Source organism: Athene noctua, chromosome 1 (assembly GCF_965140245.1).
Source record: "Athene noctua chromosome 1, bAthNoc1.hap1.1, whole genome shotgun sequence".
NCBI lineage: Eukaryota > Metazoa > Chordata > Aves > Strigiformes > Strigidae > Athene > Athene noctua.
This window is the reverse complement of record NC_134037.1, coordinates 52,776,295-52,800,848: the sequence shown is the minus strand read 5'-3', so window position 1 is coordinate 52,800,848 and position 24,554 is coordinate 52,776,295. Positions and strand designations below refer to the sequence as shown.

The 24,554-nt window shown below is 34.6% G+C and overlaps 1 protein-coding gene across 1 annotated transcript in view; it reads left to right on the top strand.

Annotated features, from left to right (window-relative positions):
• AK9 (adenylate kinase 9) overlaps positions 1–24,554 on the top strand; it is a 74,310-nt gene that overhangs the window by 813 nt on the left and 48,943 nt on the right. The window contains exons 2-15 of the mRNA XM_074923345.1: positions 446–575; positions 1,690–1,753; positions 5,444–5,496; positions 5,579–5,675; positions 9,568–9,680; positions 11,725–11,898; positions 12,635–12,760; positions 15,400–15,474; positions 16,908–17,006; positions 18,953–19,092; positions 19,177–19,357; positions 19,794–19,938; positions 22,002–22,121; positions 23,786–23,919. Coding sequence (XP_074779446.1) covers positions 459–575; positions 1,690–1,753; positions 5,444–5,496; positions 5,579–5,675; positions 9,568–9,680; positions 11,725–11,898; positions 12,635–12,760; positions 15,400–15,474; positions 16,908–17,006; positions 18,953–19,092; positions 19,177–19,357; positions 19,794–19,938; positions 22,002–22,121; positions 23,786–23,919 — 1,638 coding nt within the window. The 5' untranslated portion in view covers positions 446–458. The remainder of the gene's footprint in view (positions 1–445; positions 576–1,689; positions 1,754–5,443; positions 5,497–5,578; positions 5,676–9,567; positions 9,681–11,724; positions 11,899–12,634; positions 12,761–15,399; positions 15,475–16,907; positions 17,007–18,952; positions 19,093–19,176; positions 19,358–19,793; positions 19,939–22,001; positions 22,122–23,785; positions 23,920–24,554) is intronic.

The following is a 24,554-nucleotide window of genomic DNA, read 5'->3' as shown; positions in this document are numbered from 1 at the left end:
GACTGTGATGGGGCTCTTCTGTGCCTGAAGCTCACAAGTGAAGGTCTCAACAGGGCCATGGTCTGGTTCAGGGACCAGAGAGAAGTTACAACTGCGTGATAATTGGAACAGGAAGGAAAAGGCCATGAAATAACTACGTGCTGTTTAAAAAAGAGCAGCAGGCAGTTTGAGAGTCAGAAGTCATTATCAACAACCATACAGTTGATAACCATACAGCTGGGGATTGGGGGTGCTTCTGACAATCCCTTATTTTTCAGAAGCAGCTCTTCTTTTAGTAATGAGTGCATTGTGTATGTTCTCTAAATGCTTTTTCTTCTTATAACAGCTTTTACAAAGCAGTTTGCCTTGTATCACATCATTATTCAGTTCCATTTTCAAGTATGTGTCATTTTACACATATGTAAGCTACTTTGCTTTATAACAAGCCTTTTTTTTTTTCGCCCAGTCTTAGATAATATATGGCTTCACAAAAGGAGAAACAAGCTCAGCCCTTTGCAGACATCTTCAATGAAGACGAAGCTGAAAAATCCTTTCTGTTGTCCAAGCCCACTTGCTTAATTATCCTTGGAAAGCCAGTATGATCTCTGATAGAAGTTCCTTTTTCAGATATTCTGCTAACAATTTTACTTTTTCTGATCATAAAATACTCATTGGAAGACAATGCAAAAAACATATATATTTTTTTTTTCATCTGAAATCATTGCCTTCAGTAGATGTTTGATATTAATACAAAATTTAACAAAGGGTTGAAATTACACAGGCCTGGTCAGGAGGGCAGGGAATTAAATATTCTATTTTTTGGATCATATCTTTTATTTATATGACTGATGTGTAGAGTATGTGTCTTAGTTAAGATATATCTTTTAAGTTAAAGACATAGTGCCATTAAAGCAAAATCAAATACTTATTTTCTCATCACACCTGTAAGATGTAAGGTATGAGCAGACTGGAGTGTTTGCTCATACACTGTTAAATGGCAATGTGATTTATTTGTGGCTTTTTACAATTTTTTAATCATAAAATTTATCTAGGGCAAACAGACTGTCATAAGAAGTTTTCTTGGATGCTCTTGTAAGAAGAGCATAATCCTTAGGGTGGAAGATGGTGAGTTTTGCAAAGTCCCATTTAGGTAGCTGTACTCTTAGAGGCCTCATTACTCTTGGATATCTTGATTCCTCATGATTCATGTAAGTCATAAAAACCATTTTGTCAGTATCTAAACCAGATTTGTGGACTAACAAGGGTAATTTTTATATATTCATTATTTTAGTCAAAGAATACTGTCCCTGTGTACCTTACTCAGAAACAGCTGAACAACTTTGCATCATAATTTGCTTTGAGACTGAAGATAATAAATTTCAGTCCTGCAGAGTTTCTCATAGGAATTTATGGGCAAATCATAGCTGAATTTTAGATAGTTACTCAGAAACAAAGTCAGCATAATTACTTTGGAGATCATTAACTGCAAAGGGCAGTAGCAGTGTATTAGCAATGCTAGGCAGTTTAAAATAAAGGATAGTATTAAAAAGAGTGTTTGTGTTTGCCCAGTGCATAACTCGGAGGCCTAATCCTGATGGTAGTTTTTAATTGTTTTTATAATATGAAAATATATTCTTTATTGTGTAATATGTTTGGGGTTTTTTTCCCTTCTGCCTGTTTTTGTTTTAAATGTGTATTTTTCATTTTAAGGGTTCTGGAAAGAAAACATTAGCTAGAAAACTAGCACAAATATGGAAATGCATTTTTATAGAAGGTAAACATATGCTATATGGATTGACTTCATAATATCTTTTGGTTTAGAATATCCTTGTTGTTCCCTGTAATTCAAACTGGCCTGGTTTTGGTTGCAGTAAAGACTACTGATAAAGACCAAGCAACCATTTCGACAGAAATGCAATTACTGAAAAGTGGCCTTTTAGTTATACAGAGGCTTAGAAAAAATATCTTTTTTCTTTTTTTTTTCTTTTTTTTTTTTTTTTCTTTTTAAGGGGATATACGTGAGACATAATAATCAAATCTATTCCCAGTCCTGTAAAGTGATTCATGTGACCCTTCTGGTTCACATGGAGGCAACTCATTCAACTCCAGATTGCACAGAGATTTTCCAGTACAGACCATGAAAAAAAAAGAGGATCTTTCCTTTCTGTTTGTACAGTGCCTAATACAAGTGGGGGGAGGATGTATTCCGGGAAACAGAAGTGCAGCCTTTGTATCAGTATAATCATGGAAGGAATCGGAGCTGGCACTCTGAGATTTCTAAACCAAAAATATCCAATGGCTTATTTCAAAAGATGTAATTAATTTCTCCCACCATACATTTACCATAATACAAGATACTATTTCATTTTCTAAGATATTCAGCTCGATTTCTGACAGTACCTCTCATGAAAGATTTTTGAAGATCTGTAGAGTAAAACCTGTTATAATAACATTAGCTTATTCCCTGTCAAGACATTGCTAGAGATTTTTTTTTTGATTTTGAGACATCTCAGTAAGAAAGTAGGTTCCTACAAAAAATATTTAAGTCCCTGTTTTAATTTGCCTTAATTTGTCCTTTTTAATTTAAATATTTTATCAGAAGTAACTAAAAAAAAATTTTAAAATCTGTATTTTTTTAAAGTCCTGGTAATATTTTTATATCTGTGATATTGTAACTCACAAATCTTTATTCATTCACTTAAGTTTTATGAAAAAATAAGATGTTTCCACCAGATTTGTCCTACCAGTTTAAAGGCTAATATAATCTTTTTAAATAGAAGAAAAGAAAGCATGTAATAACCTTGTCTATGAAACAATTCTTGAGTGTTTCTTTGGAGACATCGAATTATAAATCTGATTTTATGATATGTATGTGTACAGTTGTTCTGATTATGAACTATTTATATATTGATTTTCATTACATTTTTTTCTTTCAAATATGCCACTGGTATTTTTTATTGCTCTAATGAAAGCTCTCTAGTGATCAGCATAACACTTCATATTCCTGTGAATATGTAGGGTTATTTATCAAATGAAGTATCTTTATCTTATTTTGAAGATCTGAAAGTATAATATAGTAAAATTCAGTTTTTATAAAGTGCTTTTTTGACTTATGTAAATATAGAACTTTTAATTCATAGGATTGTCTAATAAATAATTAATACCTGGTCCAAACCATAGATCAGTCCAAACACAAGGGACCATAGGACTGTACTTAAGCCAGTCCACACTGTTTGAATGTATTTAAACCATTATTGACAAACGTCTATCAATTTTCTTTTAAAAATCTCTAGGCAATCTATCTTTGTAACACAGTCTTTGCCATTAGAAAGTTTTTCTTAATGACTGATGTAAGTGTCACTTATTGCATTTTTATGCCCTATTTCTAGTAGATTTCTTTTCATTTTATCTTTTGTCTAGTGTACCCACACATGGGTACACATACACATTCCTTGAACTTTTGCTAACAGGCTTTTTTCATTTTCCACATCAAAAAAGAAAGAAAGAAATTCAACATAATTCAATAATCATAAACATAATCAATTTAAGTTTAGTCTGGAGAAGAGAAGGCTGAGGGGAGACCTCACTGCCCTCTACAACTACCTGAAAGGAGGTTGCAGAGAGATGGGTTGCAGAGAGTCTGTTTAACCAAGTAACAAGTGGTTAAACAAGTTTAACCAAGGACAAGAGGTAATGGCCTCAAGTTGCACCAGGGAGGGTTTAGACTGGATATCAGGAAGCATTTCTTTACAGAACAGGTTGTAGGAATGGGCTGCCTAGGGAGGTGGTGGAGTCCCCATCCCTGGAGGGGTTTAAGAGTTGGGTTGTCATAACGCTGAGGGATCTGGTGTAGTTGGGAACTGTCAGTGTTAGGTTAATGGTTGGACTAGATGATCTTCAAGGTGTTTTCCAACCTAGATGATTCTGTGATAAATAAACATGAATAATATAGCTCAGAAAGGACCTCTAGTGGTCATTGAGCCCAACCTTCCATTCAAAGCAGAGTCAACTAGAGAAGGTTGCTCAGAGCTGTGTCCAGTTGTGTCTGGAATATATCCAAGGGTGGAGACTCCACCACCTCTCTGGGCAACACTTTCCAAAGTATGATCACCTCATGATGAAAAATTGCTTCCCAATTACTTCATTGGAATTTCTGATGTCTCTATTTGTGTCTATTGCTTATTGTCCTGTCGGCACTTCTGTGAAGACAGTGGTTCTGTCTTTGTGCCTTCCCAGTAAGTAGTTTTAGACAGCTGTAAGAGCTGTCCTGCTTTCTCCAGGCTGAACAAGGAACAAGGCCAGTTCCTTTGGCCTCTCCTAGTAGATTCTACACTTCTAATCATCTTGGGGCCCTCCACTGGACTTGCTCCAGTGTATCAATATCTGTTCTACTCTGTATTATTATTTTTTTAAATAATGCAAGATAGAGAATTTTTAAATAAGAAAGGTGTTCCCAGTCTTTGTAATTTGACAAAATACTTTCTATCCATTTATCCAATGCATAGGTCAATAATCGTAAATAAGACAGCGCCATGGTACAATTATAGTGCTGGTTTTCAGTTGTCTGGATTGTTTGTTAGTACATTCCCTGTCTCAGTTTTGGCCCATGGCAAATACTGCTCTCCCAAACACCCATTCATAGTATGAGGGTTAAATACTGCTCTCCCAAACACCTATTCGTAGTATGAGGGTTAGTATGCACAACAATTGTCGTTACTAGTAGGAACTGTTTGAAAACAGCCACTATGTTTTGGGAAGAAAGATTTTAGCTGTATAGGCATGAGCCACCTGGCTTCAGGACATTTCCCTGGCCTGGTTCATTAGTAATATAGATGTAGCCTTAAGGGTAATTCCTGAAAACTTTAATTAAGTGTATGCTTATTTCAATGGTATAGAAGTGGGAAAGACTTTCGAGATCATTCTGCTATGATGTCACTGGCCACAGAGACAGAGGGCAGGTCTCTGAATTTGGTGGGTGTCAAATTTAGTATTTATTTAATTTTAGATGATTAGACTATATACGGAGTAGGTTTTTAAGAGTTTTTTAAATGCAGATGGTTTTGTGTGTCTGAACAGTTCTTTTTCTAAAACTTGCTTTTAAAATCTGGGAAGTGTCTGAGCCCAAATACTCATCTCTGGATACACAGCACTAATGCTAGTTTGGTATAAATCAGTAGTTAAAATAATCCTGCAAGGCTGATGTTGTGCATTTGTCTGTAGTATCTATAGGGTTAAACTGAAGGGAAGATCATCTGCCCAGGCATTTCAGAAGGCACCGAGGTCAGGATGAACAAAACATAATCATGGCCCTAAATATAATGGCTGTTCATTCAGAAATAGTCTGGTTGTTTGGAGCACACGTACCTACTCATATGTGTGTGTGTGTGTGTGTATGTATGTATCTGCATGTACATGTCTGTATATAAAATATTTTAATTTTATTCTGTCTGATGTGCTTCCTCAGCTTTAGAAGTAATTCAAATGAATATTCGAGAAGAGACAGAATATGGGCTTAAGGTAAAGGTCTAATCTTCTAGCAAGTTTTGTCACATTCTTGATGAATACATATCCTACAAGACTGTTTTGCATTTTACCTTAGTGTCAAGAATTGCTTTTTAAAGGTCAAAGTATTTCTGAAGAACTGGTTACAGAAATGATTCTAAAAAAGATTGAGTCACCAGAAGTTGCTCATTTTGGTAAGTATATTTCTAGTCTAAACTTAGGATAAGCTAGCTATAATTTTAACATGCTTTGCATCCATTACTGCTCAAATACAACTTATTTTGTACTAGATGGTAGGGCTTTTTCTTGTGCTTCTCAGGCTGCAGAATATCCATAAACCAAGACTGTATTTAGGGATCAATTTACCATAGCGGATATCAGAAAGTGTCATACCAGTCCTATGTTGTGTTAATTTTGAGAAAATGAATTTGCCCCAAATTTTGAGTGTTGCTATGACTTTTATTTGACAATATTATCCGGTTAGAAAAGTTTTAGGATTTAAAATACGATATTTTTTTTTTGCTTGAATACTTCTATAACAACAAAAAACCCCATCAGCAAAAACATTTTAAACATTTAAAATAATGAAAAAGAAGGAAAACAGGTTATTGAAAATTCAAAGTCTTATGGTCTTTTTTTTTCTTACAACATTACTTATTCCCCTTGCATTTTGTCACTGAAAGTTAGATGAGAACAGTGTTGGTAGTGGTAATGATTCTTCTTTTTGAGGAAAAATTTTGTTAATTGAGTCTGTTAAGACTAGTGCTGCAGATCTTGCTAGAGTCTGAACCTGCTTTCCTGAAGAGAAAAACAAATATATGGCTAAGTGGAAAGAAAGTAAAAGAAAATGTAGCTTCTTTTTCTGGTGCAGACTTTTAATTGAATTGTCCATTATAGGAGAGAGACGGGTATAGTGACAAGGAAATGTTAAGTTTCTACTGCTCTGAAAAGTAACACGCTTCTATAAGGTTTCAGTTGCAATGGGTTTTGTTCCTTCTCTAGTCCAAGACACAACAGTTGTGCAAAAGATGCAACTTTACATAGTGAAACCAGGCTTTTAAAACAGTAGAAAAAAGACAGAGAAATAGGGGAAAAAAATAAAAAAGAGGAGATGAGGAGGAAACAAAGATTTGAGGGAGGAAGTAGCAGCAGAAATGCCAGTCTCTTAATCCACAGGTCAGGACTTTAAGAAAAGCCTGAAGAGACATTTGTGCTATCTGAGTTCCCTTCTTCGAGTCAGTCAGATGATGAATGCTTAAGTTGTGTGTGTCACAGAGATCCTAGAGCCTGGAAACGTCTATGAAGTTGATAAAAGCTTGGTTCTTGTAGCCACACCATTTTCTGTATTACAGATGCCTCAAAGTAGCAAGGAATAGAATAACCTACAGCCTCTCTATTTTTCCAACCAACTAGAACTCATCTCCAAAATCAATTTTTGTTAAGTGTTTTCTTGGTCTAATAACTTTTTGTCTAGCAACTATTATCTTAATATAATCCTTGAAAAGCTGAAGTAGGCTTTCAGCAGGAGCTAATCAGTCAGTTATTCATTAAAGATTTTAGAAACACTGCAGTATGAGAAGCTGAGCTTTTTACTTTTAACATTTGTTTTTAACAGTGTAAAATACAAGTTTCTAAACAGTACACACAGCAAGGAATTAATTCAATTATATTCTTCTGATTTTCATAAACACCTATTATGTTGCATACTGATGTGTCAGATTCAGAAGTGTTAAAGCAAATGATAGTATTTAAAAACTGTAAGTTACAAAAAACTTTTTTTGACTTCTGAAGGAGTTCAGATGTGAAGTTTCTAAGCTATTTCTTGAAATAGTGTCTCTTTTTAAAATAACATAGTCACTGGAAAATAACAATCATACTTGTATTTTAGGGTATTGTATGTAAGAAAATACAGAATTATAAGCTTAGTGCATCTGATATGCTTGCTAATTGTGTTTTGTAAATAGACCAAGAAAACAACCAGAAGTTCATATCATGTTAACCTAAATATTTGCAAAGGAAAAATCTATGTCATTATCACAGGGGAAAACTGCTTCATTAGCATGATCTAAATCAAATCAGGAACAAAGTTGTTTATTGATTTATTAATGGCAAGTAATTAACTGACACTCAGTGAACTGTTGATCAATAAAAAGGTTCAGTATCAGCCACACAACAGACAAGCCACAGCAGTAAGCACTTGCCAAATATTAATCATCACCTGCAAATTTCTGAACACTCTCCTAAAACTAATTCCAGAGTATACTCAAACTTGCATGGTCATGAATGCAAACCCTCTCTCAAAGATGGGTGGAGGTGACAAGCACACATTCCCTTTTCTGAGAATGCACGTTCACCTATTTAAGCACACTTTCTGTTGGAAAAGTGGGTGCTCTAGCTCTGTGTGTGCCATTTCCTACAGTCTAATCCACGTGCTGGTGAGAAAGCTCCCCATGAACTCACATACAAACACTCGAGGTGTAGGTCACTACATGTTTAACCCTGTTCTGTCAGTCCAGTAGTTGAAATGTAGGTTACTCACAGCATCCAACAGGGAGGCTGCTCTGTCAGGCCTCGTCGGAAGGTTGTAGCACTGGCACATCAAACCTGGTCAGGCTGCTGTTCTGCCTTGCTCTCACTCTAAGGTCTCTTTCCCCAGTCACAAATTTGAATGCTTCTTTTCAAGATGACTCCTTCTTTCCTCAGAAGTTTCTTGGTAATCCCCTGGTTACTATTGGATCTGGTTGATGGTTGCCTTAGGCAAACTTATCATTGTTAGTCTCCCCACAACGTTATCAGTTTGGGGGCAAACACCTTCTCAGAGAAAAAACAGTCTGGGATAATCTTTTGCCGTTACACTCCCATTCCTCTCACATCAGCCGTTGTTATCCATGATGTGTTGATAAGCAGAGGCTGTGCAGACTTCCCATGTTTTACTACCAGTTAGAATTCTTTGAAGGTATCAACAACTTAGAATCCAGGATTTTAATTTCCTAGAGGAATGACTAGTCATTATGCGCTTCTCCTCTATAAATTCTCTATTTATTCTATATATTCCATATTATTCTATATATTTCTATTTCTGTTTTTCCTCTTCTATAAATTTTGCATCCATGGATAGTAGCTCCCCAAAGGAGTTGTCTTCAGGTGTAATACCTCTTGCAAAGACTGCTGCTACATTTTTGTGCTGCATAGACTTTCATTTAAATGTTAACACATAATATTCTAAGCATTTGGAGCATGCACCATTTCTCTAAGGGAATATTCTCATTAGGCTAAAAAAATCCACCTGTTTCGTGTTTTATGTCTCATTCTGTCCTCATGAATATTGAGTTCCTTGCTATATAGTAGTTCTTGCTGCACTGCACAGCCTTTAGTAGTTACAGTACTCTCCTAGGAACTTGAAGCCACAAGTTCATCTGTGGCACTGAGCACTCTAATACTAGGGAAAAGGTATTATTACTACCACGCTTGTCATATATAGTCAGTGTCTCTTTGCCAAAGAGGACTCAGCACTGTGAATCCTGAGTGAATGGATGCTTCCCAGGTTAGGTGCCTCAGTATACATAGTGTGTACATTCTATTCCTTCTATTGGGAGGATTTGACATCCAGGAGTACTAGGTATCCCATAGAGTTGTTCAGGCTCCCTTTATTATCCACAGAAGTGAAGACCTTTAAAAGTTGTATAAAAAGCCTAGGCTCCTCATTGAAATGCTTTGTATCATAGAGTGGATGCTTTTTGCAGTGCCTTTTACAAGGTCTTCTAGTGGCAAAAATGGTCACTTGTTACTTTTTAGGCACACATGAAGCAGGTGGAATGAGTATCATCTTTAATGTCTACAAATTTCTTCTACTAACTGAGTTAACAAACTTTGAGAATTCTATATCAAGTTGAAAACAATACACTTTTTTGTCTGTATTTCATCTGAAATAGACGTGGGTGTACAGATTTTTAATGGTGTTATGTCATGTACATGGTTTAAAATTGTGCCACTGAATAGATGTATTGTTTAAAGGAGATGAGTATAACTAGTCCTATATTTGACAAAACCTTCTAAAAGATATATTTAATAAAATGTATTCGGCAGGTTACATTCTCAGTGGATTTCCTTCTCTGTCAGAGGAATACATGACTGTTTCACAGCAAATAGAGAAAATAAAGAATCTAAAATTAAAACCGGATTTCCTGATTAACATTAAGGTAATGCCATCTTCAGTAACTTGCTAATAATTTTCCTAATTATTAGTAGACTCATATGCTGCATATGTCAAAAGATAGTATTTTCTCCTGTGTGTTTGTATATATAATCAGCCTCTGGTGTTGTGCTCCATTCTCGTTGGTATTTGGATTCTAGTTGTCATATCTGTGTGGTTTGTTGATGCTGCACATTGGTGCATGGACCTAGTCTATCACTTTGCCACATTTAAGTCCTTGCTTGTTTTAATTGCATACTTTTGAGACTTACTTTGTTTGATCATGCGTAGTGAAAATTTGTGAATGCCTACTTCAAACCTTTTTTTCTATGCTCATAGAAAGACCTTAAAACATCAGAGAAAAGTGTTTTTGTGTTGCTTTCCAGACAGTTTTGATTTTTTCAGCTACAGAAAGTCAGTCTTTGTTTTAATACCAAATAGTGAGAAATCCCAGTTCTCGAGAACTTTATGTTGTATAGTTTCACGTGCAACGGTACAAATAGAAGGGTGATACTAACTACACTAGAAGGGAGACAGAATTCTTGACTTCATGTAGTTACATCATCTTCTCCAGGAAGAAGACTGAGAGTGAATGATCATAAAAAATCCTTGCCCCAAAGTCAAATGAATAATTTTGCCTTTGATTCTGTTTCAATAATTTGATTCTATGCCTTTAATTCTATGATTCTACAGGTTCAGAGATACCTCAGGAAATGAGTGTGGTGTGCCTATTGCTAGCAATGCTATCTCAAAAGCTCTGTATTTTCTGTAGAAATCACTTCTCCATTGCTGTAACAATTTGACCTTCACAGCTACAAGATTTTCTTATTATCTCAGGTTTTTCATATATGTTTGAAGGGTAGGTGTTAGTGATTCAGAAAAGAAGAAATATTATTTATTTTTTCTTGTGCTCCACCGCCAATTCCGTAGTAGAATTTTGAGATAGCCATCTTAAGACCTGTTGGAGACCTGGGGACTCCAAGTGTGTATTAATGCAAATACAATTTAGAATAGGTGAGATGGTAGAAGCTTTATTAACTGTGATCATAGCGAGCGAACATTCAGACAGCATCTGCCCCTCTGCTCCCTGGTTTTCTGCTACTTCATTGCAGAGGCCCAACAAGCATTTTTTGTTTCAGGAAAAAAAAAAAAAAAAAAAAGTGTGAAGAAAAACAATCGTTTCAACGTTAACAAAGTCAGATATCCATCTGAGGAATGGATGGACTCCTGAGGTAGTTTGCTACCAGCCACGATTCTAAGGACTCAAAGGGTACATAATGTGACAATGTAGAAAAAAAGGCTCTAGATGGAGCCTAGAGAGTGGCACACCCAGTATTATCTTAGCTCAGAAGTGGGGAGGTGGAAACAGTCACAGACTGTCAGCTTTTAGTTGAAAGGAATATTTTAATTAGGGTAAATGTTTTAGTTAGGATAAACTTCTTAGGCAGACCTCTCAAATCTTAAATATTAATAATTTTACCATCACAGACTACATCCAGATTTATATGTGTTTAATGTTAAACTAAATTTGTGACTGCAGGGCTTTCTATGGAAAGACCATTGCTTACTCTTCCCAACTGCTGAACTGCTTTAGCCTCTGACACAATGGCAGTATGCTTTCGGGTAATAGTAGAGCTCTGAGAGGTTAGACACACTTAGTAAAATTGACTGAATCTTGCTCAAGACCAAACCACTTGGCATCAATTGCAGGAGCAATCACAAGCCTATCTGCAAAATACTTTTACCCGTAAACTCCACCTACACTTGTTATACTACAAGGTATAACCTGAATGGTAAAATGTGTTCAAGTAGTGGCTATACTTCTGATACGGAATGTAAAATACAGATTGGGGAAAACTATGTAAGTGTTTAAGTCTTTCTTAATATTTGCTGCTTTTGAAAATTTTGTGTTTACTCAGAATATTATTGGAGAAGAAGTTTATGAATCTGAATATTTGCCAGACTCCTACCTGCCATTCTGCATTTTCAGGAAAAACAATATTATAGCAGTACAATAAATACATGATTTCCTTTTAATTATTCCTTCCTAGTGTTCAGATTATGACTTATGCCAAAGAATATCAGGACAAAGGCAACACCCTGATTCAGGGCAGGTATATCAGAGGAACCAATGGGATCCTAACATTATTGAAAAGCATAAGACAAAGGAAGATCAACATGCAGAAGCGAATGAAGAAGATGAAGAGCAGGAAGAAGAAGAAGAGGTAAATATTGCTAATTTCTAAACAGTGCTAAGTATTATAATATACTCTAGACAAAGCAGAACAAATTCTGATATTCTAAATTATCACCATATTAGTTTCTGTTCTGGTTTGAGATATGAGATAATATTTAAATGATAGGTTTAAATGACAGCAAATGGTGATTATTGTATAGATTAACACGGATTCAGTCTGTAAATCTGAGGTCACCGAACACTTTCTTGCCATAGGTTAAAAGGGTGTATCACAAGAATGGTGACTCTATATTGTCTGTTTCTTAGTGTAAGCAAATAAAAAAGTTCTTAATTTTTGTTTATTGTAATAAAGTTTACTAGTACTAGTATTTACAGGATATGAGCTTGTTTTCTGGTTCTGACTAGTACAAAGGGATTTTTTTTTCCTTTTTTTCCTCCTTTTTTCTTTTTCTTTTTTTTTTCTTTTTAATTTTTTTTTTCTTTTTTTTCCCTTTTTTTTCCCCAAGAAGGTATTAATTTTGAATTCAGGTTGAATCGTTCTGGTTTGTAATGCTGGACAGAGACTTATCAGTGCAGGTTCTAGGCACATTCTTCCCAATTTGCAGAAACTAAACTTCATGAGGTTAGGATCACAATCAGCAATCACTAGACTAAGACTCAACGCAATATTCTGGAAAGCTACTTTATTTACCTTTGAGTAATGACAAAAATTAGTTTAGTACATTATTTCTGTATCTTGAAATATTTAACTTTTCATTCTGCAGACTGCAGAAGACCCAATTATGACGTCAGAATTTTTACATCAATTAGTGCAGAGGCCTGAAGATATTCTTGAAAATGCAGAAGAAAGAGTTGGAACCTATAAGGATATAATGCTTCATCCTTTAGAAGTAAGAAAAAGCAAAATAACATGATTATGCATAACAAAATCTTTTAAAAATGTCTTACACTGTTTTCTTTTTTAAGTTTGAGATTTATTGTATGGAGGTGGGCACAAGGCATGCTACAACATATCCCCAAGTTCTGAAATTCATACTGAAATCAATGATAAAAAGTTGTCATCTGTATCTGTTGTTTCTACTCTGGAGTCAAGATAAAGTAATCCATTTTGAGTTTTAAAAGTGAAACGTATCTATCACCACAGATGCTTCCTTAATCTAGGAAGTGAAGTATTTGGAAAGCCCAATGTATCATCACCATTAGCAAAGTCCATTCTAGGATTCAATCCCATAAGAAATCTGCTCTTTGCAGCCATTGCCTTTCAGTCCAATAGATTCCCTTTCTCATCTGCCTCATTGCCTGCAGATTTATATACACAATAATTAGCCCATCAGTTTGCTTTACCACCTATCTAATTTCTGCAGCTGTAACACTGGTTTTTTTTTTTTCTTTCCTTGTTATGTTCAGGAAAGTTGGATTTACTACCTGTCTTTTTTTCCCCAAAAAACCAGAAAGAGGTCTAAAGCAATAATTAGTTATTTTCTTTTTCTTTTTTTTTTTTTCTTTTTTTTTGGTTGTTGTTTAATCTTCTGGTACAAGCAACTGCAAAAATCTCATGTTTGCTGCGCACCTGACAATTACTCTTTATTTATGCCCTTCAATTTCCCTATGGATTAGATAAACCTATATATATAATTGTGTAAAACTGACATAATGTTCTTTGTTAGAGTAACAAACTTGTTACTACTGTGAAGGGGAAAGCAAAAAATGTGGTGTCTTTAATTATGATACAATCTCACATGGATTTCTCGTAAGCAAACTAATGGAAAGTTTTTTAGACTAAATTACTTTATGATGTACATCAATCTTCCAACACTTTCATCACATTCCACTAGTTGGTAGGTCTTACTCAGGCTTCAGAAACGATCAATGTATTCGTGAACATACACTAATACATTAAAAGAACATGGGGATCTATCACTGGCCTAGGTAGATGTTGAGATGATGAAATTGGGGAAAAAAAAGCTTATAAGATGTGCAGTTTGCACTGAACTGGGATAGGTAGAAAGAACTTTGGAGAACAGACTTGGATTTCTTGATAAATTATTAGGATGAAATTGAGTAGAAATAGGGGTGAAATACTAACATTAGGGTGGAAACCTAATGAACAGCTACAACATGTGAAATAATTGACTACACCTCAGTACTCAAATAATCTGCAATCTGTGGTGTTTTAGTTAGTCATCAACTGAGTCAATGTATGTGATGTTATTGTACAAAAGCAAATATCATGGATGTACTAATAAAACCATTGTATATAAAAGAAACACAAACTATTATGTTCTCTGTAGAAGAGTATTAGAAAGAAGTAATTAGTTATTATCTATTTCTACCAAAAATAGAACAAATAATTTATTGTATAGAAGACTTAGACTAAATGCAAGTTGAACTCTGACCATAAGCGTAGTGAAGAACTGGAACAGATTACCTACAGATTTGTAAATTCATCTTCGCTAGGCTTTTTCAGGGCTGGGCTTAGACCAACATCTGTCAGGAACAGAGTGAGTGTACTCAGTCCTCGAGACATTAACAGTGGACATGGGATGTCTATTTTAGTCTAATATCTTATTTACTAATGGGAAAATTGAAAATAAGAAAAACCAAATATGTTATTCAAATTTTACAGAAAATGAGAGTCAGAACCAAAATGAAAACATTGGTCTTATGGCTGGTATTTCCAGGAAATCTGTTAATTGACATTGTCACCATTTTCCAGCAGAGAATTAAGGTAGTTAGACAATTAGAAGTTGAATCCATACACAAAATGTTACTGTGTCTTGATGCTTTATAGCTCTCTTGCATTTGAGCTAGGTATCTAATCTGTTTTCTGAACCCTTTGTAACTTGAATTTTGGAATTCTCTCTGTATTTATCTATCACCAAATAAAAGTTTATATCCAGAAGATTTTATAAGTCATCATGTTATGAAAATTACACATGCCAGCCACCATAGCAGGGTTTGACTCTAGGTTTCTGCTGAATCAATAAGCTGAAAGATAGATTCCTGTGTAAAAGTACTTTTTATTAATAGTGCCAGCAGCTTGAGCAGGGTGCCTCCAAAGAGGGACCTCAAACAAAGAAATCCTTGGGCATAATACCTTTACACTCTAAATTCCCCACTCCTCACATGACAGTTTGGGTCTGAGGTCTTCCTGTTCCTCATTGGGTCCCTTCATTGTTTCTAGGCAGGCCATTTATTTTCTTATCTCTAAGGTTGCAACTTCCATTAATGAATGTAGCTTCTTTGTCTTCTGGCTTGAACAAGCTCTGGGGCCTTCTTTTACTTGACTAGGTAAAAGTTCTACATACCTAGGTGAAGGTTCACAGCTTGCAGCAAATTTAGCAAGTTATGCTAAACAAATTCTATATCAGTAGTATACCAAATCACACAACAGTCAGTACAAGGAATTTTGGTTTTACTCAAGTCCGCAGGAGTCCAGTCTTTGATATGTATAGAAACAAAATGAGCTTCAGTGTCATTATCTGGTTAACTATGTTCAACTGATAAGTCTGTTTTTGTTCTTAAACAGGACTTGATGGCTGAACAGGATTGTCAATATCTTATTGAACTGGATGGAAATCAACAACCAGATGATCTCTTTGTAGTAAGTAAGCTATGCACCAACTTAGTTAACCTCCACTAGAAAATAATTTCTTAATTCTGTGGATTGTTTTTTGTTAAGGTGTTGACAAAATTTTGAGTGGTGTATGAAACTCATTTAATTGCTATTGGAAAACATGACCTTTGAAATGCTTGCTTTTGTTGCTTTATTAAAACAATTGTAAGATTTACTGCACCACCCCCAGGCTTACATATATGTTACATGAGTGTATTTTCAGGCAGGTTACAACCTCCTTTGTATTGTGTCCATCTGTTTTTAGCACTTTATTTTGTGTGTTAGTGTAAAATATCATTATTAAGATGAGAAATTAAAACATTTTATGTGTGATATAGTTACAGAATTGGCTTATTTTGTGCTGGTGTCTAAAATAATGACAGAACTTTTATGAACTTTGATATTGTTTTACAGTGTAATAGAAGACATTTCATTCTTTTAACGATTCTCGAGTGCTTGTTTCTAGATTTTTAGCTCATAACATAGCAAGTCATTCTCCCTATTAGAAAACTACAATGTTAAAAATTGAAGATAAATAATCTTATACTCTGCCTCATAAAAAGAGTTGCTTCAAATCAGAATCTAAAGTATGGGGTTGTAAATGAAGTGATTGTCTTTGAAAAGGTAGGAAGTGAGCTGCTCCTGCAGTATTCCTGCTGTTGTTTGAAACAAATTGAATCACTTATAATTCTGTAAGTATTATTTTAATTTATGCTTAACTTTACTACCAAGAGTAGTCCTATGGGAAAAAAAACCCACTAATTTTGCAGAGTTGGAACATAAAATGTCCTTATTTGTGATGTTTGTGACCACTACAACAGAAAATGTAAAGGCAATCAAGTTGTGTAATGATTCCAACCATTTTACCTATAGGTAAGGCAAATACCTATTATGAAACTAGTCCAAACATGACAAAATTTGCTTTTTTGATTCAAGAACACCTTCATTTAAGCAAGATTACATTCAGGAAATCCTTCAATTAAATTTAATATCATCTGATTCTTATTGGCAGACATCTGGTTTAAGTATCTTTAATACCCACAGTTGCATTACTCCCAGACGTGCATAATCTGATCTCCTAAAGAGACTTTCCTCCTTTTCAGATTGGAATTCATCTGAATAATTCTACTGCTTTGTGGGAAAGAATCCTTCACAGCCTATTCTTTTAGAAGGTTTGGGATTCACAGCATAATGAGGAGATAAAAAGGCTGTGACAGTATTTTGCACTGCCTGTATTTACCAAATAGCTTGTTAAAACTCAGCTCAACCACTAGCTTGACTTCAAGCTAGAAACTGGACCTTAGTGTATATGTAGCAATTATACAAATAATAAGTTAAGATTTTAAAAATACTTTGGGGTTCCTTTTGGATCACAAAAGCAGTTTTGATTGGTACTAAGTAAATAGTTATTTTCTCTTCAGTCAGTGGTAGTTCGACTTCAATCTCTGGGTGTTCGAAATGGAGCTCCTATAACTAGACTTCAAAGTCATCAAGAAGAAACACTGGAGGGACTGGAAAATGTAAGTGTGCTTTTGTAAAATCTGATTGACTGTAATAATTACTGAAATGTTTTTTATTTTCTGCTGTAATTTTATATTACACCTTTGTTTCACAGCAACCACTTTGTTTTACCCTGCAATAGGTAAATTTTGAGCCTCGATTTTCCAGAAATGTGAATATAAGATAATTCTGGGACTGTAATCCACTTAGAGTATGAAAAGAAAAAAGTCTGTCATTAAAAAAAAAAAAGAAATTATTATAATAAATTTTAGAACAAAATGTGTGTTTGAGCAATAGAGGAAGAATTAATTCCTTCCAAGAAAGTAAAAAAAATTTGGCCAAAGGGTAACAATCTCAGCAGCTGACTTTTAGCTCAGTCTTTCCTCTTCCTGAATGAGAAACAGCATGTTAATACTAATTTAGCAGCATCCTGCATAGCTGAAATTGCATACATTGTTTCCTGTAATTAATTAGAATATGACAAATTAGTGCTGAATGTTTCTGAATCATGACAATTATAAATTTGTGTCCCTTCCAAATAAAACTGAAAAACATGTCTTTGCATAAATGTCTTCACCTATATTCACTTGCAGTCATCTTCTTTATTTCTGAAACAAAACTTTGAATATATGAACGGTACTGTAACTGGGAGACCCCACTACACATTTTCAGAGAAACACCTCTCCCTTCGCTTTTCTGTTTTCTCAGTCCCTGACAAATTCACAAGTGAAGGACTTTCTGCGTCAGAGGTCATCTGTATTTATTATTTAGTTAGCCTCTGTGTTTGTGTCAGTCTGCATGTAAGCTTCTAGTATCCCACAGTATTTGAGGCAAGGAGTTCTGCAGCTTAACTGGATATTATATACAGAATTGCTTCCAGTTGTGTTGAACCTGACACCTTTTAGCTGCGAGTCCTCTAGTTGTTGATATGCAAAAGTCAGTAAATAGTTTTGTTCTCTGTATCTGCCCTTAAATAACTCATGATTTCAGACTTCTGTCCTGTTCTTATGAGCTGTCTTCTTCCTGGACTGAAGTTCTAGACTGAAGTTCCTGGACTGGAGTTCCATTCTAATTAATCTTCTATCTTCTTACATGAAAATCCTTTAGTGTGATTGATCAGCCATATTACCTTTTTCTGAAACTTTTCCAATTCAACTGTGTACTTTTTGAGATTAGGGTAGCAGAATGCACATAGCAGTAAAGATGAGTGCAGGATTTATACAATAATAAACCTTTATCTTTTATTCTGTCTTTGCTAAATATTCCTAACATTCAGGTTGGTTTTCTGACTGCTCTTGGGCGTTGACCAAATGTTTACATGGAAGTATGTATTATAATTCCAAGATCTATTCATGAGTAGTGACAGACAGTGACAACTCATCATTTTCTGTGTAAAACTGCTATTTTAATGCCTGGCATCCTAGATTCTGAAGGTCCTTCTGCAGTTCTTCACAGCCAGCAGTTGTCTGTACTATTCTGAATAATTTAGTCACCATAAACTTTAGGATTCACTCACTAATCACCTTCTGTAAAACGTCTGTTAAATTTACTGCTATTTCTGCCTGCCTAAATGAGATAATTTGGCCTTCATATTGCCCCACAAAGACCATGGTCCTTTCTTCATCCCCTTTAGAAGAAATCGTCACCATTTTCTGTCATCTTCAATAAATGGCTGATTTGTATCTCTTTATTGTTTTAAACTTCTGAAAATAATAGATAAAGCCTACAGGAACTATTTTAAGTATTATTTTTATTAAATAAAGTTGAAAAACTAAATAGTTTCTCCTTAAAATTGTCCTACAATTCAGAAATATGTAATTTTTTAAAAAATTCTAAAAAGTGTGATGTGGTTTTCTTTTAAGGTTTGCTTATTTTCCAACAAAATGTTTGAAAAAATGCTAAGAACAAAGCATATGTAGCTTCAGACAAAAATTACATATGCAGTTATTGATGTTTTAATAAACAGGATGAACTTTTCCGGGTTCTGTCATCTTACAAATCAATAGCACACGGATATCAATGGCGTAGAAGCAGGTGGGGGCAAGCATGTCCTGTGGCTCTAAAGGAAGGCGACATTGTAATGGGAAAGCCAGACTTGGCTGTCAGGTTAGTGCAATCTGACACTTTTTATTTGTATCTCTATTTTATAAAATAACTGTGTATATCTATTAGTTTCTCTTCTGTTTTAAGTTTTCTAGGGAAAATGTACATACTGTCATCCCCAGAGGCACTGAAAACCTTTATGTTAAATCCACGGCCTTACCTGTTACCACCAATGCCACTTCCTCCTTGTAAAGTACTAGTATTTGGTCCTCCATTCTCTGGAAGAACAGCTATTTGTAACCTAATCGCACACAAATATAAAGGAAAGGTAGGTTTATAAATGTTTTACATAATAAGGGTATCAGCTGAGGCTTGGGAATCAGTTAAGCATATTCTTACTCCTGTTGTTTTATTAACATGCACAATTGCAAACATATGGATTAGAGGAAACAGTAATTTAGTGAAATACATTTATATAAAAGTAGCTAACTTTAAAAAATATTTTTCTTTACCCTCTCTGCAAGACATATTTGTGTCAGTTATTTGTCTTAGCATAAGAATATTATGAATAATTTTTGTATCTAAGATAATTAAATATAAATGCAAATTAGAAATTATTTTTTTCCACCAAAAAACCCTACACTTGAATTATAGGTATATTTTCCTGAAATTTGCAGAGCTTTTCCAAATTAATTTAATTGCATAGTTCAATCAGGTGCTATATTTCTCTTCTGTGATATTATTTTTTCAAATAATTTCACTAGGTTCTTGATATGGCCAAACTCATTCAACCACATATGGAAGAATCAAGAGAAGCAAACATTGAGCAAGTGCGAAGGGATACAGTAGAAAAGGCTATAACAGCAGTGAAAAATAGGTTGGAATTAGAACACCAGTCAAGAGAATCAGGTGAATAAGGTGTTCCATGGTCTTTGAAGCTATCTTATTTGCTTTAGGTTATTTAACTGAAGCAATCGCTGTCATTTCGACTTATATTACAGAAGTTGTTACAGTTGTTGGGCATTAAATATGAACTAAAAGAACATGCGGTGAAGGGAATAGTTGAGAAGAACTCAATGTTTTTGATATTATATATAAATCCTCTGATATTGAGGGCCATGAGTATGGAAGAAAGAGTTTTCTGAGCTCTTTTTGAAAGAAGAAATTGGTTCTGACTGATACTGGTTGGAAACTTTCCATCTGAATGACTTTCTGACAAGTTAAATTTCTGCAAAACTGAAATTTTCTTTAAGAAAGCAGCTTGTCAGCTGGGCCAGTGTGAACCCACAGTCTACAGATTTTTCCACTCTGGAGCAGCCTTCCAGTTATTGATGTCTCAGACGGCATATTCACAAGACTCTACAGCTCTGTCACATTTAGACTTCTTAAGCTGCCAAGGTTTTTGCAGCTTCATGAATTCAGAAAATATTTTGAAAAGGTGAAAATTACATGGTCTTTTAATATTTTTTAAAACAAAATTTGAATTTTCTTTTTGCAGGAAAGTTAGTGGGTTTTTTCAAAACTAAAATTTTGAAATTAAAATTTTTCATTGAATTGGATTTGCCTTTTCCAGTTAGCCCTAGTTATGGTTCAACTGGACAATCAATCAAGCCATTTTGCCTTATTCAACTAAGCAAGGAATCACCATATTTGATTTACTCATGGGTAGATACATATCTAACAAGAAGTCACTATATTTCTCTAGTGTTGCAAAACTTAGAAGCTGACAGTGATACAAAACCCATTGGTGTTGCAGTAAAAATAATGGTGAACTACGACACCAAAATTAAAACCATTAAACAGTGTTATATTCCAGGTTCCCGGCTATGTAACTACTTTTGAGGACAGGTATGTGAAATCATACTAAAATTAATGAGAACTTAATCTTAATTAATAACCTTGGAGAGCTCAAGCAATTTTATTGCAAAACAGAACTACAAACAGACGAAGGATGAAAATTGTCATAGAAAGTAAGAAAGCTTTGGAAGGGGAAATTAAATATTTTTAGAAGCTTGAATCTAGATCTAGAGGTAACTATCTCAGAAACTATTTCCTATTCCTAAGGAAATTATTTAGTTAATTATCTAGTAAATTCTGCCTTTTGAGAGAATTACAGAGAATCAATAAAAATGATGCAAAAGACATCTATCAGTTTAAATAGTTAAATGGGCCCCTGACTGTTGTGAGTTCTCCCAAGTCCAGTTCAGGGATAGACAGTGAGGCTGTGAAACTCCACTGAAGTCTGCAGAGTTTCCGTTTACTGTCAGAGTAGGTCAGAAGACTGAAGCAGAAAACTGGTGCTAAGGACTCCATATCCATGTCATGCACAGAGGAGTTTGAGACTAGCTGTACTGCAATCTCATGGGCAGAACATTTAATGGTTTCAGCATAGTAAATGTACCTCTGGAAGGAATCAATTAGTTTGCATGTTCCAAGACCGCTTTGCTGTGTGTACCAAAGCATGGGAAGGATCAGGAGATTCACTTAAAACATACTTTTCTGATTCAGACTAAAGAGGTAACACTCAGAGGGTCCCAGTCTGTTAATATGCTCAGATGACATCCAGCTCAAACAAAACCACATTGTTCTATCTGGGGGGAAAACAGGGGAGGGTATTACATCTGTTAAACTGAAGAAATGTTCAGCACTTTGCTATTTTTAAACTCTTTTCTGCCTTTTGTCATAGTTCTCATCTCTTTTAAGGGGAGGAACAAGCATATAAAACCGGGTACTGCTAGAGGGCCATTTGTATCTCACAGGCTGATGGGTATGAGTCTTGCCTTCACTAGGGCTGGAAAAGTGCTTGTGATACCTAGGTGTGCTAGGGGATTCCACAGATTGGGAAGCTGCAGATGGAGAGAAGGCTGACATGTGGCTGGTTTCATCAGATGGATTTTTTGGTGAAGTATTTGTAATAAAAGGATTTTCTACTGATAGTTTTCTGTGAATTTTATACAATTTCATAACTGTAGAAAACTTGCAAGAACGTAGTAATGTCAAAGAAGCAGATGATTCTGAAGAACCTGCTGAAACCAGAGAGGGAATAAACTTTGAAGAGGGGACTACTATAAAATCTGCCTTCATCCAAAAAAGTAAAAAGTAAATCTTAGCTATTTTAAGCATGTCATTACATGCCTTCAGTGCATCTTGCAAAATAAAAAGTGAAAGATAATATTATTTTGTTACCCTTGTAGGACTCCTTGTTGCTGATACTGCTGGTTTCTCAAAACCTAAAATGAAATGGTTAATTTTGACATTGGAAGATATTAATACCATGTTAGTGTACAGGGGAAAAAACTCCCACTGACCTTTGTAGGTGCTAAGCACGTATTTTGATTAAAACTTTGGGGTTTTTTTACATACATATCTTTTTATAGCATAAAACTGTTTCAGAAATTTTTAATAGATAAGGAGAATAGGTATTAATTCACACACAAACAAACAAGTGAAGAGAGGATCCAAATTCAGGATAGGAGTTTTTGCTACTTAAATATGAGAAACTTAAAAGTATGCTAAGTTTTAATTAACCTGTTGAAATATACTTAAACAAATTAAATACATTTGTAAGCCTGACATGGTTTACAAATAGTATTTTTTTCATACAGAACAGAGTGATATTTCATTTCAGATAAGGATGATAGATTACTAGATACATCCAATTAATGGATATTAATGTAATATATTTACAAGTATCTAAAATGAGAATTAAATGTGAGGTAGTTTTTACAAATCTATTTCTCTTTTTAAGGAAAAACATTTTTTCCTTCAATTATATTCTTCCTTTAATTTATGACATTCTATACCAGCAAAAGATATTGAGGAAAGCATGGAAGAGATAGCTATTTCTAGAACTGGAGAAGTAGAATATAATATCTTTAGCTGTAAAGTCTATTTGGTTTGGGGTTTAGGTTGTGTTGAGGTTTTTTGCAGAGTGGAAACACTTTGTGTTTCCATATTGTCCCTTTCCCAGAGAGCTTGTAACTTGGCAAAAATAACCTGATAATGTGTAAAGTTGTGCGTGTAAAAAGTATCAACAGAATCAGTGAAAAATCTTGGCACAATTACAGAAAGTAAATATGTCATTTTTTCAAAATTATACTCTTCACATAGCAGATATTGTACTTGCTTAAAACAGTTCTTCACCAGGTTTTATCAAATAGTACGAAAACAGAACTAACTTGGAGTATTCCTTACAAAATTTTTACAAAATTACAGTCCACTGTGTCAGCAATTAATAACAAAATATGGATCCAATATGAACGTTTTGTGCATCGTAGAGAATACAAGCTTCTTGATTGTTGACAATATACTGTCTTGATTGATGATTTGTATTGATTCTTAAATTAGCCTGGTTAACCTTTCGATTTAGGAATCAAAGAGAAATCAAATCAAAGGAAATTCTCAGGTGCTGCGGGTGTCTGACTGTGCTAGTATACAAAAGTCATTCCATTCATACTGAACCAATATTTCACTTAGTGCTAGAAAATATTGTACAGGTAAAAAGGTGGGGGTTTTTTGTTATGAGAGATCAAATCAAGATCTTAAAACCTGTCTTTATGAAATACCTTCTAGAACTGCATTCAGAAGAACTGCTATTTGATTCTGTCTCAGTGTGATTCTGTAATATTGCTTGAAATGACTGCTGCACTGTCATTATGAAGTGGCTGGATTTAACTGCATAGCAATTATTCCTGACCAGAGGAAATAAGTATTTCAGAATTTTGTGAAACACTTTAAAAAAAATCTATATTGTTAGGAATGTCAGAGATAACTGCTGACCACCCAGAAGTTCAAGTGATGGTAGAAGAAGCCATAAAAAGAGCATCAGTCTCTGAAGTTACACTGTCGCCTGAAATATATGCTGAAGTACTGGAGAGAGCTATTGCAGAGGTAAAACACCAAGTACTATATAGCAAAGCACTTTTTTTCTAAGAGCAACCTGTAACAGTTTATATATTATTGATATATGTTCTTAATTTTTCCATTTGCAAGATCAGTTTGTATCAGTCTGAAAGCTTACATAGGATTGAGGAGAGACTGAGCAAGATCATGAAAGACAAATCTACTGAGGGCTATTATATGTATACAAAATATTTCTATCTTGCAGAGTACCTGCACTACAATTTGATAAAGGCTGGGAGGATTATCTAAGTACCACTGTTTACTTGCCCTATTCTTATACTCTTAGTTACTATTAAAGAGCTCAGCACCAGAAACAAGTGTTTGAAAAGAACTGTATATGCAGCTTTATCCAAGAATCTTGAATTGGTTTAAGTTTACTGATTTTTAACTATTGAAACTGGAATCTAAATTCTTTATAGGCAGCCTTATAAATCACTGGCACATTGTTTTTTGTTTAAAACAGTTTTATTTCATTTGGACATATACATTTACTTTTTATTGACTTGAAATGACAATACAGAAAAATCATAACATTTATAAAATCATTTGGTATGATGCAGTCTTTTTGAACAGCTAGCAGACTATCTTAGTCTTTTTATGTTACTGAATCTGTCATTTTATAA